The 20,491-nt window shown below is 50.3% G+C and overlaps 1 protein-coding gene across 1 annotated transcript; it reads left to right on the top strand.

The window, feature by feature from the left end:
• The first annotated feature begins 122 nt into the window (after positions 1-122).
• fam83fb (family with sequence similarity 83 member Fb) lies at positions 123-18,634 on the top strand. The gene is made up of 5 exons (XM_080217649.1): positions 123-611; positions 12,538-12,705; positions 14,670-14,791; positions 15,697-16,403; positions 17,598-18,634. Exons 1-5 carry the CDS (start codon positions 165-167, stop codon positions 17,678-17,680), a joined length of 1,527 nt encoding a protein of 508 aa, XP_080073775.1. The 5' UTR covers positions 123-164; the 3' UTR covers positions 17,681-18,634.
• The last annotated feature ends 1,857 nt before the right edge of the window (positions 18,635-20,491 follow it).

The following is a 20,491-nucleotide window of genomic DNA, read 5'->3' on the forward strand; positions in this document are numbered from 1 at the left end:
GATGTTCAGACGGGCCTCACCCGCCGATTGGCTAAGATGCGTGTCAATCACGTCCTTAAAGGGAGGACGCTCCCAACAGCAAAAAAAAGTTGCCTTACCTGTTGGACTTTGCGTGACGTCAGCCAGGTGAGTCGGGACAGGAAGAAGAGTAGGAAGCGGAGAAGATGGCGGGTTCCCAGCTGGAGTGCTTGGAGGATGGTCACATCAACATTAGACTCACTGATAAAAATGCAGAGTTCTATTATTGTGAATATCAACGTTTGGCTTTGAATGGCCTTCTGGAATCTGGAGAGGAGAACTTTCACAAACTCCTGAAGGAGAAGAAAATCAAAGAGTTTATTTCCTCCAAAGAGGTGGAGCACATTTCCAGAAACTGCCACAGGTACGAGGAGAGAAAGGACAACTCCAAAGGTGAGAAGGCAGCCAATGACAGCTCCTCGACCTACTGGCCAGAGCAGAGTGACGTCCCCATCCCGGACCTGGACCTGGGCTGGACTGACCAGGTGACGTACCGGGGGATCACCCGGGCAACGGTCCACATGCACCCCCCCAAAAACAACGACCCCTTCATCAAGGAAATAGTCAGGAAGGTGATCCAGGAGGCAAAGAAGGTGAGTGACTGCGACACAGCAGCTGGCCCTCCTTTCTGAGGCACCCCCTCTCACCACCTTTCCAAGCACAGTCACTGTTGTGAGGTAGGAAACACGGCAGCCAATTTGCGCACAGCAAGATCCCACAAGTGGCAATGTGATAATGGTCGAATAATCCATTTTAATGATGTTGCTTGAGGGATAAACATTGGCCCTGGGTCACTGGTGAGAACTCCCTTTCACTTTTCCTACCCACTCCCCCACACCCTCTCCCCACTGCCAACAGCGCGGCGCTCCCTCAGCACCGGGCCCCTGACGGTGTGGCGCTCGCTCAGCACCGGGCCCCTGACAGTGTGGCGCTCGCTCAGCACCGGCCCCTGACAGCGCAGCGCTCCCTCAGCACCGGGCCCCTGACGGCGCGGCGCTCCCTCAGCACCGGGCCCCTGACGGCGCGGCGCTCCCTCAGCACCGGCCCCTGACGGCGCGGCGCTCGCTCAGCACCGGGCCCCTGACGGCGCGGCGCTCGCTCAGCACCGGGCCCCTGACGGCGCGGCGCTCCCTCAGCACCGGCCCCTGACGGCGCGGCGCTCGCTCAGCACCGGGCCCCTGACGGCGCGGCGCTCGCTCAGCACCGGGCCCCTGACGGCGCGGCGCTCGCTCAGCACCGGGCCCCTGACGGCGTGGCGCTCGCTCAGCACCGGGCCCCAGACAGCGCGGCGCTCGCTCAGCACCGGGCCCCTGACAGCGCGGCGCTCGCTCAGCACCGGGCCCCAGATGGCGCGGCGCTCCCTCAGCATCGGGCCCCAGACAGCGCGGCGCTCGCTCAGCACCGGGCCCCAGACAGCGCGGTGCTCGCTCAGCACCGGGCCCCTGACGGCGTGGCGCTCGCTCAGCACCGGCAATGGATGGGTCTGTGTCAACTTTGTAATGGAAAATGATTTAGCAATCTGTTTCCGAGGTGACAGTGCCTACCCATTGAGTCACAGAGATCAGTAAACTGGATACAGGAGGTCCTTCATGACAGAAGGTGCCCAAGAGGTATTAATTCCCCCCTGCCCAACATCCGCTGTGTGTTTTCATAAGAAATAGCAGCAAGAATTGTCCACTTGGCCCCTTTATTCTGCCCTCTTTCTCCAGTTGGATAGATTTACACTCTTTGTATAACTTTGAGTTATATTAGTCAGTGTCGCTTTCAGTTTTACTCTCCAATCTTGCCAAAGTCTTGTTCCAACATGTTTTCCTGCTTTGCTCACCTGGATCCCCATCTCCAGGCTTCCACCGCCTCCCCCCCCTCCCCATGGCCCCCTCCCTCCATCCCTCCCACTCTACCCTCACCTTGCCTCTCTCACCTTTAAAAAGCTTCTTTCTTAAACCTCACCTTTTCAACTTGATCATTGTTAACATTGTCTGACTCTCCCGCTGCGCATTCTGGCACTGTGCTCTCGTGTCTGGTTTACATGACTGTTGCTCCCAGGGCAGGGACTAAATGCCCCAGCTGGATGGTGAGTTTCAATCGCACCAATTCTCTGTTGTGAATCTGAGTTAAGTTTGAAGAGGTGAAATCGGTTTTGGTGACCAGGGAAGTAAGTGTTGGATTGTCCCCGGTGTTGCATCGTTCAGAAAGGAGACCTGCAACTCTACGTGACTCCAGTCCCACAGCAGCCTTGCCTTTTACTACCCTTTGCAGTAGTTAGCACTCCTGCCTCACAGCGCCTGGGATGGGTTTGATTCCAGCCTTGGGTCACTGTCTGTGTGGAGTTTGTACATTCTCCCCGTGTCTGTGTGGGTCTTCTCTGGGTGCTCTGGCTTCCTCCCACAGTCCACAGATGCGCAGGTTAGGTGGATTGGCCATGCTAAATTGCCCCTTAGTGTCAGGGAGTAAATATGTGCACTGAGGGGGATCGGGCCTGGGTGGGATTGTGGTCGGTGCAGACTCGATGGGCTGAATGGCCACCTTCTGCACTGTAGGGATTCTATGATTGCACATCAGCCATTTGTATTACCCTGTTATGCGGTGGGTTTTAGAAGGTAACCCTCACTGCTGCCTCCACGGGGGGCAAAGAAACAGATGGTCAGGACGCTTTTTAAAACAACTATTTCTTGGTGTAAAGCGGGTTGGGCAGCTTTCCGAAGTTGTATCAATGTTGACACATGAAGCAAGTGGAGGATTTGTTTACAGAAAGATGTGAATTTGTTAACCTAATATCACCATGGTAACCAGCATTTGGGTGATAACTGCTGGATCGTTGGGTGTGTGTGTCAGTGTGTAAAGTATATTTATTCATCACAAGTCAGTCTTATATTAACACCGCAATAAAGCTACTGTGAGAATCTCCTAGTCGCCACAGTCTGGCGCCTGTGTGTGAGCGAGAGAGGCCTGTGCTCACTTGGAGTTTCCCTGGGAGAACTGGGGAGGAATTTCCCACAGACTATCCCAAAATTGGTTGCTCTTTGCTCACTTCCCCCCCCCCCCCCCACGCCCACCGCCACCGCCACTCCCTCCAGTTTATTTCTCTTTGGTTGCCGGGGTGGGAGGTGCAGTCAGACTATTGGGTGAGGGGATTGAATGTGGGTGGGTCCAGTGTGTTTTTCGACGGTCTTTGATCTGAATTTACACCCATGTCCTTTCTCTCACTCAATCCCGATTCTTCACTCTGTCGCACTCCAATCAGTGCCGCGGCGATGTCGCACCCCTGTTATTCGCCGCGGCGATGTCACACCCCCATTATTCGCCGCGGCGATGTCGCACCCCTGCTATTCGCTGTGTAAATGTGAATCGACTCAAAGTTGTTGGTGATTTTTTTCAGACAAGAAACAATCCTTCATACAAAGCGGTTGAACAATTCCAAGAACCCCGCCCTCTGCCATCGCTCCAAACATAAATCCTAGCTGTTCAGCATATCCTGCTCTTGTATTTAATTCATTCACAGGATATGGGTGTCACTGGATAGGCCAGCATTTATTGCCCATCCCGAATTTAAACCTTACTTATTAGTGCTTACATTAACACTGCAATGAATTTACTGTGAAAATCCCCTTCAGAAGGTGTTGGTGATCCGCCATTTTGTACCGCTGCAGTCCACATGGTGTAGGTACACCCACAGTGCTGTTAGGGAGACAACTCCAGGATTCTAACCCAGCGACAGCAAAGGAACGGCCGATATATTTCCAAGTCAGGATGGTGAGTGACTTGGAGGGAAACTTGCAGGTGGGGGCGTTCCCCATGTACCTGCTGCCCTTGTCCTTCTAGATGGTGGAGATCGTGGGTTGGAAGGTGCTGTCTAAGGAACCTTGGTGAATTGCTGCAGTGCATCTTGAGTGTCGGTGGTGGAGGGAGTGGGTGTTTGTGGATGGGGTGCCAATCAAGCGGGGCTGCTTTGTCCTGGATGGTGTTGGGCTTCTTGAGTGTTGTTGGAGCTGCACCCTTCCAGGCAAGTGGGGAGTATTCCATCGCACTCCTGACTTGTGCCTTGTAGATGGTGGACAGGTTTTGGGGAGTCAGGAGGTGAGTTACTCTCCGCAGGATTCCCAGCCTCTGATCTGCTCTTGTAGCCACTGTACTTTCGTGGTTGGAGTTTCTATTCGATGATAATGTTCCCAGGATGTAGATGCTGGGGGTCTAGGAGATGGCAATATGATTGAAGCCACGGGGTTTCTCCCCCTTCCCCTAACATACCCTGCCTGTGGTGATGCTGACTCTCGCTCAGTTTTGATTCCACAAGGAATAGGAACCCCTTTGATGCTTCAGATCTGTCAGCTATTCATCCATGAGTGCATCACTAGCTCGATCCCCTCCTCACCTGGCCGTGAAACTCTCAATCTGTCCCGCTGAGACTGGCAGTGGGTATTTCACAGGAGTGAGGATTCATTGTTGATTGTCTGTCCCCTTATTGTCTGTGCTAGAAAGAGCTTCAGATTTAATATAAAACCTTCCAGGGGCACTTCTAAGTGCAGCCCTGCCACAGACATGCCGTTATCTCTTGGTGAGGCCACTGTTGCTTTGTCTACCTGGACTTTAGCAAGGCCTTTGACAAGGTACCGCATGGTAGGTTGTTGCACAAGATTAAATCTCTCAGGATCCGGGGTGAAGTTTCTAAATGGATACAAAATTGGCTCCCTGACAGAATGTGGAGATGCCGACATTATCCAGTCAGAACTCTCCACTCACCTGACAAAGGAATATCGTTCTGAAAGTTTGTGACATTTACTATCAAATAAACGTGTTGGACTTTAACCTGGTGTTGTGAGACTTCTTACTGTTCTTGACAGAAGCCAGAGGGTGGTTGTAGAGGGTTGTTTTTCAAACTGGAGGCCTGTGACCAGCGGTGTGCCTCGGTGATCAGTGCTGGGTCCACTGTTATTTGCCATTTATTTAGGAGACATGGTTAGTAAGTTTGCAGATGACTCCAAGATTGGTCAGTGATGAAGGCTATCTCCAATTGCAACGGGATCTTGATCAATTGGGCCAGTGGGCTGACGAATGGCAGATGGAGTTTAATTTAGACAAATGCGAGGTGATACATTTTGGTAGATTGAACCAGGGCAGGACTGACTTAGTTAATGGTAGGACTATAGAACAAAGAGACCTAGGGGTACAGGTTCATAGCTTTTTGGAAGTGGAGTCACAGGTGGATAGAGTGGTGAAGAAGGCATTCGGCATGCTTAGTTTCATTGGTCAGAACATTGAATACAGGAGTTGGGACGTCTTCTTGAAGTTGTCCAAAACATTGGTAAGGCCACACTTGGAAGACTGTGTACAGATCTGTTCATCCTTTTATAGGAAGGATATTATTAAACTAGAAACAGTGAGGATGTTACTGGGACTTGATGGTTTGAGTTATAACGAGAGATTGGATAGACTGGGACTTTTTTTCTCTGGAGCGTAGGAGGCTTAGGGGTGATCTTATAGAGGTCTATAAAATCAAGAGGGGCATAGATCAGCTAGATAGTCAATATCTTTTCCCAAAGGTAGGGAAGTCTAAAACTAGAGGGCATAGGTTTAAGGTGAGAGGGGAACTTGCAGGTGGGTAGTGTTCCCATGTATCTGCTGCCCTTGTTGTCCTAGATGGTGGTGGGGGAGAGACACAAAAGGGTCCAGGGTCACACAAAGGGTGGTGAGTGCCTGGAACAAGCTGCCAGAGGTGTAGTGGAGGCAGGTACAATTTTGTCTTTTAAAAAGCATTTAGACAGTTACGTGATAAGATAGGTATAGAGGGATATGGGCCAAATGCGGGCAATTGAGACTAACTTAGTGGTAAAAGCTGGGCGACATGGACAAGTTGGGCCAAAGGGCCTGATTCCATGCTGTAAACTTCTGACTCAATGACAGAGATTGGTGCACAGCCAAATCCAACATTTCTGATCTCCAAACCTGCCTGACCCTTATCCCCACCCCATTCTGCTCTGGGTTCTGAAACCCTCCCCCATCTCTGTCGCCTCACAGGAAAGAGTGAATCTTGAAGCGATGCTGAGTTTAGCTGTTTTTATCTGATCAATGTCAGAGTGTAGCGGCAATGCAAACCACAGCCAAGCCTGCAGCACAGGTAGTCAACAGGGAAAAGGAAGATATTCTTATCAGTTTAACTTGAGCAACACCCCTGTCATCATATCTGCATGGCCACAAATTAACCCTTTGCAAGCTGCAGGACTCCATCAGTGATGCACAGCGACACCCATGTGTACCGTCTACAAGATTGGAGTTCAGAAGAACGAGTGGAGATCTGATAGAAACATATAAGATTATGAAGGGAATCGATCAGATAGAAGCAGGGAGGTTGTTTCCATGGAGGGTGAAACTAGAACTAGGGGGCGTGGCCTCAAAATAAGGGGAAGCAAATTTAGGACTGAGTTGAGGAAGAACTTCTTCACCCAAAGAGTTGTGAAACTGTGGAATTCCCTGCCCAGTGAAGCAGTTGAGGCTACTACACTGAATGTTTTTAAGGCAAGGATAGATAGATTTTTGAACAGTAAAGGAATTAAGGGTTATGGTGAGGGGGTGGGTAAGTGGAGCTGAGTCCACGATAAGATCAGCCATGATCTTATGGAATGGCGGAGCAGGCTCGAGGGGCCAGATGGCCGACTCCTGCTCCTAGTTCTTGTGTTCTAAGACGCACTGCAGCAACTCGCCAAGGCTCCTTCGACAGCACCTTCCAAACCCACGACCCCTGCCGTCTAGACAGACAAGGGCAGCAGATACCTGGGAACATCCTCGCCTGCAAGTTCCCCTCTGAGTCACTCACCATCCTGACTTGGAAATAGATCACAGTCACTGGTTCAAAACTATTAAACTGAATATCAGATTGCCAGAGTCCAGAAAGTACCAGATGCAGAGGGGGTTCTGTTTTGGGGCAATTCTAATGCAGGGGGGTTCCTGGCTGAAGGTGAAAGTGTCGAATTCCTTCAAGGTGATGTGGCCACAGTAACATGGGGTCAATTATTAGGAAGTTTTTTTTCTGTTTGTCAGCCAGTGCACCGTGGTTTCCGGATTAACAGGTTGTGGGAAGGGGTTTCCGCGGATTGCCTGGATGTTGCGAGCAGCTTACAGATGAATCAGATAACCGGCCTGCTTCTGCCTTCTCAACAATATAAAGACATCACGGAAAAGGCCATGCAAGTCACATGACCTCCTTCATCCACAACAATTTCATAAAGGGATGTTCATCTGGTGTCTGGACCAGACTTTTGTTTTATGGCTTAGATTGGCCCAATCATGAAGCTCCAAAAGAGTCATTATCCATATTAATGACCCTGTTCCTTGTTGCTATTTCTTGACAAACCCTCCTACTTCAATCGAGCTTATAAAGATCCAAGCGATCTCCACTTCCTTTCAAATGTTCCTGTTTGAAGCGGACGTTGACAGCCCCAGGTGTGAGATCCCACGAGCAGTGTGTTGGGCAAGTTTCTTCTGGAATACCTAAACCGTCATCTTACAAATCCAAACATCAGATGACTTGTGACAGCCATCTTTAAACACAGCAAAGTTTATTTACAAACAAGCAGAAAATAAGTTTCATTTTACACAGTTTATGATTTCTTTCCTACCTTTCAGCTATAATCTTATTGAATGGAAGATTCTCCAAAACAGCATCCCACCCAAGCCCCTATTGCACCCCCCCCCCACCATGCTCACTGACCTCCAATGAGTCCCAATCAAAGCAATGTCTTGAGTTTAAAATTCTCATCCATTTGGTTTCAATCCTTCCTCCCTCCATCTCTCTACCAATCCCACAGCCCTGCCCTCCGATCTCTGCACTCCTCCAATTCTGACCTTTTGTGAGTATCACTGATCGATTACAAACACCCACTCCCTCCACCACCGACACTCAGTAGCAGCAGTGTGTACCACCTACAAGATGCTCTGCAGCAATTCACCAAAGATCCTTAGACAGCACCTTCCAAACCCACCACCGCTTCCATCTAGAAGGACAAGGGCAGCAGATACATGGGGAACACCCCCACCTGCAAGTTCCCCTCCAAGCCACTCACCATCCTGACTTGGAAATATATCGGCCGTTCCTTCACAGTCACTGGGTCAAAATCCTGGAGCTCCCTCCCTAACAGCACTGTGGGTGTACCTACACCACATGAACTGTGAGAAGGTGGAAGATTGATGTATTGCAGCCTGTCACACAGCAGCACCCACGCAATGGGTGTCACATATCGGCTGTTGTGTTGAGAAGGAAATAAAACCGTTCTCCCTCTCCTGGGCTGTTGTTAACAAGCAGCCTGAAACTTACAGGCCGGTTATTAAACTGTAATTCACACTGGCAGATTACAGAAGGCTGATTAAAGCGGATTTACCAATCTGACCGCGTTCCTGAGGGGAATATTGCCAGAGAGGTAAAGACCTGGAGACAGCAAACAACACAAGATATTCACAGTCTGAGGTTCAAAGTAGGAAGCGTCTCCTTGTTCTGATTGGAGGTTCCAATCCCCACTCTGTCATTAGGTTCATTTCAAACCCCATTAACCTCGACAAGATTAACTCCAGGATCCCTCGTGGATTCTCAAACACTCTCTCACTCCGCACTCTTTCCAATTCTGCTCTCTAATCCAGAGGTCTTCCTCCACCTCATACCACCCTCCCCCACCTTGCACCTCCCTCTGTCCTTGCCCCTTCCTCCCTCGCCCTCCTCTCACCTCTCTCCGCCTCCTCGCACCTCCCTCCCTTGGGAATGGCGATGGGGGCTCCAGATCCAGAGAATCCTGGAGAGCATGAATCTCACCGGTGATGTAATCAGAATCACAGAATCCCACAGTGCAGAAGAGGCCCTTCAGCCCATCAAGTCTGTACTGATACATGAAAGGCTCTGACCTGCCCACCTGACCCCACTTGCCAGCACTTGGCCCATGGCCCTGAATGTTACGATGGGCCAAGTGCTCATCCAGGAACTTTTTAAAGGATGTGAGGCATCCCACCCCCACCACCCTCCCAGGCAGCACATTCAGACCCTCACCACCCTCTGGGGAAAAAAGCTTTTCCTCACATCCCTCCTAAACCTCCTTCCCCTCAGCTTGAGTCTGTATCTCCTTGCGACTGACCCTTCAACTAAGAGGAACAGCTGCTCCTTGTCCACTCTGTCCGTGCCCCTCATAATCTTGTACACCTCGATCAGGTCACCCCTCAGTCTTCTCTGCTCCAGAGAAAACAAGATGTGGATATGCTGGTGTTGGACTGGGGTAGGCTCAATAAGAAGTCTGTCATCAGGTTAAAGTCCAACAGGTTTACCCAATGAAAACGACCCAAGCCTATCCAACCTCTGTTTATAACTTCAATGTTCCATCCCAGGCAGCACCCTGGTGAATCTCCTCTGCACCCCCTTCAGTGCAATCACATCCTCCCTATAATGTGGTGACCAGAACTGCACACAGTGCTCCAGCTGTGGCCTCACGTAAGTTCTACACAACTCCATCACGACCTCTCTGCTTTTGTAATCTACACCCCGATTGATAAAGGCATTTTGCCTTTTTCATCACCCTGTTAACCTGCCTTTCTGCCTTCAGAGATCTGTGCACAAACAATTTTGTCTTTTAAAAAGCATTTAGACAGTTACATGGGTACAGAGGGATACGGGCCAAACACGGGTAGTTGGGACTAGCTTAGGGGTTTAAAAAAAGGATGGCATGGACATGTTGGGCCGAAGGGCTTATTCCCACGCTGTAAACTTCTATGACTCTATAAACACACCAGTGTCCCTTTGTTCTTCGGAACTTCCCAGTGTCAGACCTTTCGTAGTACACTTCCTTGTCAAATTACTCCTTCCAAAGTGGCATTTCCTCTCACTTCTCAGGGTTAAGTTCCATCTGCCACTTATCCGCCCATTTGACCATCTCGTCTATATCTCTCTGTAACTCAAAACACTCAATCTCACTGTTAACCACTTAGCCAATCTTTGTGGCATCGGCAAACTTACTGATCCTACCCCCCAACATAGTCATCTGTCATTTATTTAAATGACGAACGATAGGGGGCTCAGCACAGATCCCTGTGGAACGCCACTGGTCACTGGACTCCAGTCACTAAAGCAGCTGTCTGTCACCACCCTCTGTCTCCTGCCACTAATGATGTGGAGATGCCGGTGTTGGACTGGGGTAAACCCAGTAAGAAGTCTGACAACACCAGGTTAAAGTCCAACCGATTTATTTGATAGTAAACTCACAAGCTTTCGGGGTTTGCCCCTTCGTCAGGTGAATGGAGAGTTCTGGCCTCAGACAAAGCATATAAAGCACAAACAGTGTACAGATTACTGATTAGAATGTGAATCTTTACACCTAACCTGCTGTTCAAGTCTTAAAGTGGCCGACAATGTGTGTGGAAGGAGCACTGATCACAGGTTAAAGAGATGTGTATTGTCTCCAGACAGTACAGTAAGTGAGGTTTTGCAAACCCAGGCAAGTCACGGGGGTTACAGATAGTGCGACATGAACCCAAGATCCTTGTTGAGACCGTCCTCATGTGTGCGGATGCTCCTTCCACTCACATTTACTCCCCTTATACTTGTTAAAAGCTTCAGCTGGAGTACTGTGTGCAGTTTTGGTCGCCGCACTTACGCAAGGATATTTTGGCCTTGGAGGGAGTGCAGAGGAGGTTTACTAGGCTGATACCGGAGTTGAGGGGGTTGAACTATGAGGAGAGGCTGAATAAACTAGGCTTGTACTCGTTAGAGTTTAGAAGAATGAGGGGAGATCTCATTGAGATGTATAAGATGATGAATGGGATGGATAGGATAGAGGTGGAGAGACTCTTCCCACTCAGAAAGGACAGTAGGACTAGGGGGCACAGCCTCAGGATAAAGGGGGGGCAGTTTAGAATGGAGTTGAGGAGGAACTTCTTCACTCAAAGGGTGGTGAATCTCTGCCCGTTGAAGTGGTGGAGGCTGCCTCGCAAAATATTTTTAAGACGCAGGTTGATGGGTTTTTGATAAGCGAGGGGATTAAGGGTTATGGGGAGAGGGCGGGAATGTGGAACTGAGCCAAGACAGATCAGCCATGATCTTATTGAATGGCGGGGCAGGCTCGAAGGGCTAGATGGCCTACTCCTGCTCCTATTTCTTATGTTCTTCTGTTCTCTTTTCCTTCTCCTGAGTGTCTCTGGTCATCTGCGGTTCCCTGGGTTTGTTGCACCTTCCTGTTACCATTTAATTTTTGAACAGCCCCCGCCCGCTCCCCCTTGCCCTCCGTAGATTTCTCCACAAATAACTTGTTCCAGTTAACTTGGCCAGCTGCTGCCTATCAGGTTCGGCCTATCTATCATATCAGGTTCACTCCCAGAACATGTGCCAGCCTGATTTTATTACATCTCAATATGTTTAAATAAAACACTGCTGCTCTCAGCTCCAGGGACCCGGGTTCGATTCTGGCCTCGGGTCACTGTCTGTGCGGATCCTGCACATTCTCCCCGTGTCTGCGTGGGTTTCCTCTGGGCGCTCCGGTTTCCTCCCACATTCCAAAGATGTGCGGGTTAGGTGGATTGGCCAGACTAAATTGCCCCTTAGTGTCAGGGGGATTAGTAAATATGTGGGGTCACGGGGATAGGGCCTGAGTGGGACTGTAGTCGGTGCAGGCTCAGTGGGCTGAGTGGCCTCCTCCTGCACTGTAGACCTCCTCCCCCCCCCCCAGGATGTGATGGTGAGTATAGTCCCTGCGGGGGAGGGACATGACTGGGCAGTGCCTGGGATCTCACTGGTGGGATCTGCATGGGCTGGGGGGGGGGGGGGGGGGGGAATGCATTGGGGGGCAGGCTGGTGATGGCTGTTTGAATGGGGGGGTTGTGAGGAGATATGCCAGCTTTGATCACGGGAATGGGGGGGAGTCACTGAGGCCTCCATGGTGGGGTGGGTTATATTTTTGCTCAGATCGAGGATCCCTTTAACCTTCCTCCTCCCCACTCCCCCCCCCCCCAATCTAAGTAAGTTAAGCCTTCATGGTGTGTTTAGCAAGTGGCCAGCAAGTTCCAAGTCACTGTCACTCACTGAAGGAATAAATGTCCAACCTCTCTTTAAACTCAACACTGAGAACTGAGAGTGGCACAGTGGATGAGTACTGCTGCCTCACAGCTCCAGGGACTCGGATCCGAATTCCGGCTTGGGTCACTGTGTCTGTGTGGAGTTTGCACATTCTCCCCATGTCTGTGTGGGTTTCCTCCGGGTGCTCCGGTTTGCTCTCACAGTCCAAAGGTGTGCAAGTTGGGTGTATTGGCCATCCTAAGTTGCCCCTTAGCGTCCAAAGGTGTGTGGGTTAGGTGGATTGGCCATGCTAAATTACCCCATGGTGTCAGGGGGAACTAGCTAGGGTAAATGCATGGGGTTATGGGAATAGGGCATGGATGGGACTGTGGTTGGTGCAGACGCGATGGGCTGAATGGTCTCCTTCTGCACAGCAGGGATTCAGTGATTCTCAGAATTGAGTGTCGGCTGTTTGGAAAATGTCTCGTTAACTCTTTATTCAGGTGATAGCGCTGGTTATGGATGAATTCACAGACCGGAATATATTTGAGGATCTGACTGAGGCGTGTTACAGACGGAGAATCCCTGTTTACATTGTCCTGGACGAGGGGAACCTGAAATACTTTCTGGAAATGTGCAGGAAAATGGAGCTGAATGACTTGATGGTCCGAGTGAGTGCGGGCGCTGGGGGACGTGACCCAATCACGCTGGGATTGCCTCAAGCTCCAGGGTTGCTGAATCCTGGATTCCTGTCCCACCGGAGCAGACAGCGCCAATGGGAGGGGGAAGGGGGGAGAGTCTATGTCCAAATGACTGTGGTCCGTGAGGATAGGGGCTGTTCGGAGTTGGGAGACTTTGAGGTGGAAAGCTGTGGGGAGGAAAGGCATCCAGAGGAAATGAGATGGGTGACGATATTGGAGATATGGCTTCATGTTCATGGTGTGCACACGGTCCAGAGGAAGGTAGGAGGAACTATCTCTGAGGGTTGACACTCAGCCCTTTGTCGGCAGGTTTGATAAATGGATCATCTGGACTCGAAACATCAGCTCTTTTCTCTCCTTACAGATGCTGCCAGACCCGCTGAGATTTTCCAGTCTTTTCTCTTTTGGTTTCAGATTCCAGCATCCGCAGTAATTTGCTTTTATCTTTGTACAGGAGAGCAGGAGAAAGTTTTTCAAGAGGGAGTCACTTACATCTCTTGGGACAAAGTTGGGGTGGGGGGAAGGCAGGATCTAGCTATTGAGTTGGATGATCAGGGATGATCCTAATGAATAGCGGAGCAGGCTCGAAGGGCTGAATGGCCTCCTTTTGTTAATACAAAGACAAAATACTGCAGGTGCTGGAATCTGAAACAAAAACAGAAAATACTGAGAGTTCTCAGCAAGCCTGGCAACGTCTGTGGAGAGAGAGAGTAGGAGAGTTTCTACATTCCTAATCGTCCCTAATGGATTGATTAGTAAGCTTGCGGACAACACAAAGGTAGGTGGATTTGTGGATAGTGATGAGGACCAGAGGATACAGCAGGATATAGATCGGTTGGAGACTTGGGCAGAGAGATGGCAGATGAAGTTTAATCCAAACAGATGTGAGGTAATGCATTTTGGAAGGTCTAATGCAGATAGGAAATATACAGTAAATGGCAGAGGGATCTGGGTGTTCAGGTACACAGGTCATCGAAAGTGGCAATGCAGGTGGAGAAGGTAGTCAAAAAGGCATACGGCATGCTTGCCTTCATCGGCTGGGACACTGAGTTTAAAAATTGGCAAGTCACGTTGCAGCTTTATAGAACCTTCGTTAGGCCTTAGTGTTCAATTCTGGTCGCCACACTACCAGAAGAATGTGGAGGCTTTGGAGAGGGTACAGAAAAGATTTACCAGGATGTTGCCTGGTATGGAGGGCATTAGCTATGAGGAGAGGTTGGAGAAACCTGGTTTGTTCCAGCAACGGAGATTGAGGGGAGACCTGATAGAAGACTGATAGAAGTCTGCAAGATTATGAGGGGCAAAGTGGATAGTCAGAAGCTTTTTCCCAGGGTGGAAGAATCAATTACTAGGGAAAAACTAGGGTTCAAGGTGCAAGGGGCAATGTACGAGGCAAGTTTTTTTACCTAGAGGGTGGTGGGTGCCTGGAACTCGCTGCCAAGGAGGTAGTGGAACAGATACAATAGTGAGTTTTAAGGGACAAATCCATGAATAGGATGGGAATAGAGGGATATGGTACCCAGAAGGGGAGGGGGTTTTAGTTAAGTTGGGCGGCATGGCTGGTGCAGGCTTGGAGGGCTGAAGGGTCTGTTCGTGTGCTTTGTTCTTTTTATTTGAAAGAGGGCGAATTGGATGAGCGACAGGGTGTGGGGTTCGAGAACGCAGGGAGATTCCTTCCCAATTGCTGGCTTCATTGCCTCACGCAGGGATCCCAATCCTGCCAGCCCCTCATTCCTGTGTGACAAACTGGACGGGATTGGCCCTGGGGGTGAAGTCCCCACAGCCAAATAGCAGGATTGCAGGGGAAGGATGGGCTGCTCAGACAGGGGGCGCTGCTGGAAAATTCAATCACAGCCGCCCTCCGACTCCGGGAGAGAAGGTGGGAGAAGGAAAGTGTGGTTTTCTGTCTGTCACTCGCTCTCTTGTTTTTTCAGTACCTGCGTGTCCGTTCGATTGCTGGCACTGGCCTCTATTTGGAATCGGGATACATTAAGGGTGCTTTAAACCAGAAGTTTATGATTGTGGATGGTGACAAAGTGCTTTCCGGCTCCTACAGGTAAGTATCTACGTCCGGACCCGAGGCTGGATAATACCAACCCCGACTCCTCCTGTTGATGGTTATTTATTGCTACACGTGCTGTTTGGCAGCAGGAGGCTCGGTCCTGCTTTTCAGTGAGGTCTCCCCGTCACAGTTACATCACTGTAAAGGCTATTTTTCCCCCACCCCCTGGGGGATCCAGTTGGACTGTCACACAGAGTCAGCCAGTGTGGAATCAAAGCTTCTGAAAGGGTCCGGCTACAGAGGCTCGGACAAAAGCGCGATTGACTCCTGCTGGGGTGGCTGTGTCTGTGTGCGTGTGTGTGTAAATGTCTGCGCGTGTAAGTATCTGTGTGTGTGTGTGTCATACTGTGTTTGCATATTTGTGACACTGTGTGTGTGTGAGAGTGAGTGACTGTGTGTCTGAGAATGAGCGACTGTGTGTATCTGTGTGTGTGTGTGTGTGTGTGAGAGAGAGAGTGAGTGACTGTGTGTGTGTGTGTGTGTGTGTGTGTGAGAGAGAGAGTGAGCGACTGTGTGTGTGTGTGTGTCTGTGTGTGTGTGTCTGTGTGAGAGAGTGAGTGACTGTGTGTGTGTGACTCTGGGTATCAGGCTGACTAAGGTCTGGGTTGGGTTTGTATGTGGGAACGCTCCTCTCCCATTGGAAAATGAGAAGTCCTGAGAAGGGAGTAAGTTTTTTGGGTTGTTGATGTAGTTTGAGATGGGGACCCCCATCCCCACAGCCCCCACGCTCCCGCCCACCCCTCCCCCCAACTCCGCCACCCCCTCCAACCTCCCCCACCACTTCCTGGATACAAATACCCCCCCCACCCCCTCCTGCGAGCTCCCCGTACTCTGTATAAAGGGGACTCTCACTCTTCATTTCCGATCGAGGCTGAGCTGGGTTTGTTGTTTTCCGGCAGTTTCACCTGGAATTGTTCCCGGTTACACCGCAGCGCGCTGACCGTCTACACCGGGCAGATCCTGGAAAACTTTGACATTGAATTCCGGGAGCTGTACGCCAACTCGGACGCAGTGAATCTCCAAGATCACCTCAACATCCAACCGGGATTCACCGCCCTGGTGAAGGGAATCGGCACCACCTTCATCCCGCCGCGCTCTGATGATTTGAAAAGGAAATTCCACAATCCCAAATACCAGCTGGTTGCACAGGGAATGCGCCGAGTGTCCTCGGAAAACCAGCTGCTCCCTCTGAGTGAGCTGAGGGTGCGGGAGAGCAGTGTGAAACTCCGAGAGAGGAAAGGCACCATGAGGGACAGTACGAAGGAGGATCACAGCAAAGGGATCCAAGCCGTCCGGGAGTGGCTGCTCAGTAACGACGTGCGGGGTCTGGAGGAGCCGGAGGTGCTGGAGGACCTGGTTCCGGATGCTGAGATGCCCAATGCCAGCAGCACAGCGAGCAGCAGGAGGAAAATCCTGAACATCGGCCAGAGCAGCTCCAGGAAGGTTAAAGCAGCTCAGAACTCCGACGGTGACTCCCGGCCGGCTGAGCTTCCCGGGGGATTGGAGCCCAAAAGCTACAGGAAGAGTCTGAGGGGCAAGGTGAAAAATACATTCAGAAGCGGGAGGCAGCCCGGAGAGACCGCGAACCCGACTGACACGAGTGCAGGTATCTTCGGTCACACTGTACCTTCTCGAACTCAGCATCCGGTGCCCCTTCAGTCAGTGTACAGAGGGCCCCCTCTCCCCCTCCCCTCCCCTCCCCGCCTCCATCATCCCCAATCCTTCCTCCCCCCCTTCCGCCTCCGGATAGGCACAGTAACTGGTCTCACAACACCAAGTTAAAGTCTAACAGGTGTTGTGAGGCTGTTTTACTGAGTGCCGACAGTGTTTCCACATCACCCCTCCGGATAGGGCAGTTCTACATTTCAAATTTTGATCTGTCACAGAGTCACAAGGTTTACAGCATGGAAACAGGCCCTTCGGCCCAACTTGTTGCCCCTTTTCTTCTATAAACCACTAAGCTAATCCCAATTGCTCGTGTTTGGCCCATATCCCTCTGCACCCATGTAACTGCCTAAATGCTTTTTAAAAGATAAAATTGTACCCGTCTCTACTACCTACCTCTGGCAGCTTGTTCCAGACACTCACCACCCTCTGTCTGAACAAATTGCCCCTCTGGACATTTTTGCATCTCTCCCCTCTCACATTAAACCTACGTCCTCTAGTTTTAGACTCAGCTACCTTTGTGAAAGGATGTCCCCAAATCCATCCTCCGCCTCATCCCTCCCTGTCTCTGTAAACTGGCAACTGGGCATCACTCAACTGGACAAAGCAGCCCTGCTCGATTGGCACCCCAGCCAACACCCGCCCCCTCCACCCCAGCCGACACTCAGTAGCAGCAGTGTGTACCATCTACAAGATGCACTGCGACAACTCACCAAGACTCCTCAGACAGCACCTTCCAAACCCACCACCACTTCCATCCAGAAGGACAAGGGCAGCAGATACATGGGGAACACCCCCACCTAGAGGTTCCCCTCTGAGTCGCACATCATTCTGAACCCAGGTCCCCAGAACATGAGCTGAGTTTCTGGATTAATAGTCCAGTGATAATACCATTCGGCTGTCGCTCCCCCCACCCCGCCCCACCCCCACGTATGTTCCCCGCAGAGGAATTAATGCCCTGGATGAGCAGAAGGTGAAGTTGCACATCTTTTGCGGACCCCTCGCCACACTGCCTGCCTCCCCACCCCACCCCAATACCCCCTCCTCATTACACTCTCCCGGGGCCCCTGGTGTCAATGTGGGATTCCCCTCCCCGCTCTCACTCACCCTGTGTCCTTTCTGTTTTTTTTTCCAGGGAAGGGCAGCTCCTCTATCCCAGATCGGAAAATCAGCCTGAGCAGCGTCAGGAATAAGAAGGATAAATGCATTCTCTCATGAGGAATTGTGCTGAGGTTTGGAGAGAGAGAGGCACGGAAAAGTGGTGGGGATTGGGCCAGTGGCTGGTGAGTCACTTGCAGATTGCTACTTGTTCTCCACTGGATTTATTTCTGTCTCTGGGCAGCCAGGTCAATGGTGATGTTACTCAACGTGGATTATCTTGCCCTCCCATCCCTCTTCCGCCATTGTGAATGTGCCAATCACTGGGTCCATTCTCCTCCGTGCTCCCCACACAGTTGAGCTGCGCAGGTCAGGGAGGCCCCACGATTGGCCGGTGTTGAGTTGGAGGGCAATGGATCTCATTGCCCTGGCTTTAGGAAGGAGCAATAAACCATTACCAAGGCCATTCCCCCCACCTCTGGGCAGGGATTCCTGGTTGATACGACACAGACAGGTCTGGAAAGGTAAGCCTGGGGTTTAGGGTCCCAGAGTCTGAGAGAATCAGTGCAAATGCTCATTCTCTGTGTCCACACATGAAGTGTGAACACGTGGGTTACTGCGCAAAGGAACTGGGGGCCAGACAGAGCGAGCTGCCGCTGGCACTGGGGGCCAGACAGAGTGAGCTGCCACTGGCACTGGGGGCCAGACAGAGCGAGCTGCCGCTGGCACTGGGGGCCAGACAGAGCGGAATACAAGCAATAGAATTTCTATTAGTTTCAGGCGGAGGAAATAGCAAATACACTAGTGGTAATTTACCAAAATTCACCGGACTCTGGGGTAGTTCCCGCGGATTGGAAAACAGCAAATGTGACGCCACTGTTTAAAAAAGGAGATAGACAAAAGGCAGGTAATTATAAAAATATATAAGATTATGAAGGGAATAGATAAGATAGAAGCAGGGAAGTTGGTTCCACTGCTGGGTGAAACTAGAACTAGGGGGCATGGCCTCAAAATAAGGGGGAGCAGATTTAGGACTGAGTTGAGGAGGAACTTCTTCACCCAAAGGGTTGTGAATCTGTGGAATTCCCTTCCCAGTGAAGCAGTTGAGGATACCTCATTGAATGTATTTAAGGCAGGGATAGATAAATTTTTGAACAGTAAAGGGATTAAGGGTTATGGTGAGCGGGTGGGTAAGTGGAGCTGAGTCCATGAAAAGATCAGCCATGATCTTATTGAACGGCGGAGCAGGCTCGAGGGGCCAGATGGCCAACTCCTGCTCCTAGTTCTTATGTTCTTCTGTGTTAGCACCCACTGGAACAGAGAGCCAGATGTATTGCACTGCTGCTATTTTAAAACTGAGCTCAGTTCAGAGGCTCCAAAGCACAAATCCATCCAGCTGACGGAATCATTGTTTAAAAGTTGTGTTTTATTGACACATTCCCTGGGATTGGAGCTGAGTTTGTGCCACGATGAAAGAATGACTCAAGTGAATTTACCGATGACAAAACGTGACAAAGTGTGTGCACCGAACTTGTAATATTTTATAGATTCACGTATATATTCAAATTAAAAGAGTCTTTTGTATAAAGGAGTCTTATTGAAAGAGAAAATGTGAAATAAAAATATTTTGTACATTTTCATACTTGTATTTTATGATGCCTTCTCAAAGGGATTTGTCCCAGTTAAGAGTTCGGAGCAGAGAGGAGACCATTCGGCCCATCAGCCCTGCTCCTCTATTCAATACAATCATGGCTAATCTTGGGTTTCAAATCCATTTTCCCGTCTGCTCCCCACATCCCTGAATTTCCCAAGAAACGAAAACTCTGTCAATCCCACAGCCGTAAATATTAGTCAACACTGGAGCATCGCAATCCTCTGAGGAACAGAATTCTAAAGATTCACAACCCTTTGAAAGAAATCATTCCTCCTCATCTCAATCCTAAATGATCTGCCTGAAACTGTTCTCAATGTTTCAGATTCTCCATCCAGCGGAAAGAAGCTCTCGGTGTCCACCCTATCCAGCCCCCTCAGAATCCTCTACCTTTCAATGAGATCTCCTCTGATTCTTCCAAACTCCAGAAAATACAAACCCAATTTACTCAGTCTCCGGATTGCTCGCTGTACCAGATTTGGTTTATTATTGTCACGTACGATACGGCCAATGGTGGAGTGATTAACACTGGGGCGCGCTGGAGACCGTAATTAGAGAACTGTGCTGTTCTCGGAGGGTTTTGGAGCTGGAGGGGGTTGTAGAGATTGGGAGGGGAGGAGGCCCTCGAGAGATGTGAAAGCAAGGATGAGAATTCGAATTGCTGATTTGGTGCGTTACAGCCCTCGGGGGCTCAAGAGCGAGTTCAACAGTTTTAGACTGTCACCTTTCCCCGCAATCCTCACCCCCGGTTTTAGAGTCTGGAGGAAGTGTGTTAGCTGTTGTGTCAATTGTTCAAGAAGGTGGTGGTGAGCTGCGTTCTTAAGGGCAACTAGGGACTGATGCCCAGTTCCCACAAATGAATTTAAAAGGTGCACAGATTAAAACTGGAATAAATGAGTCCTTTTCAGAGTGGAATGGAATAACTACTGGATCCCTGCAGGGATCAGCACTTGTCTCACAATCGTTCACTATTTACATTAATGGCCTGGGGGGAGGAAGAGAATGAAAGACTCCCAAATATTCTGCTGATACAAAGGTAGGTGGAAGGACAGGTGGTGGTGATGAGGATATTGTAATTCTGCAACAGGATATAGATAGACTGGGCGAGTGGGTGAAAACCTGGCAAATGTGGGGAAGTGTGAGCTCATGCACTTTGATAGAAGGAGTCAAAAGGCAGATTATTATCTAAATGGAGAGGGACTGCAAGTGAGTGAATGCAGAGGGATCTGGGTGTCCTAATGCACGAATCCTAAAAAAAAAGGCTAGCAGACAGCACCAAC

This window comes from Carcharhinus amblyrhynchos, chromosome 35 (genome assembly GCF_965287045.1).
Source record: "Carcharhinus amblyrhynchos chromosome 35, sCarAmb.v2.hapA, whole genome shotgun sequence".
NCBI classification, from domain to species: domain Eukaryota; kingdom Metazoa; phylum Chordata; class Chondrichthyes; order Carcharhiniformes; family Carcharhinidae; genus Carcharhinus; species Carcharhinus amblyrhynchos.

Excerpts from the sequence above, each read along its gene's own strand:
- fam83fb (XM_080217649.1), top strand. The coding sequence starts at position 165 with ATGGCGGGTTCCCAGCTGGAGTGCTTGGAGGATGGTCACATCAACATT. Across the intron at positions 612-12,537 it reads TGATCCAGGAGGCAAAGAAG|GTGATAGCGCTGGTTATGGA; the intron begins GTGAGTGACTGC and ends CTCTTTATTCAG. Across the intron at positions 12,706-14,669 it reads TGAATGACTTGATGGTCCGA|TACCTGCGTGTCCGTTCGAT; the intron begins GTGAGTGCGGGC and ends TTGTTTTTTCAG.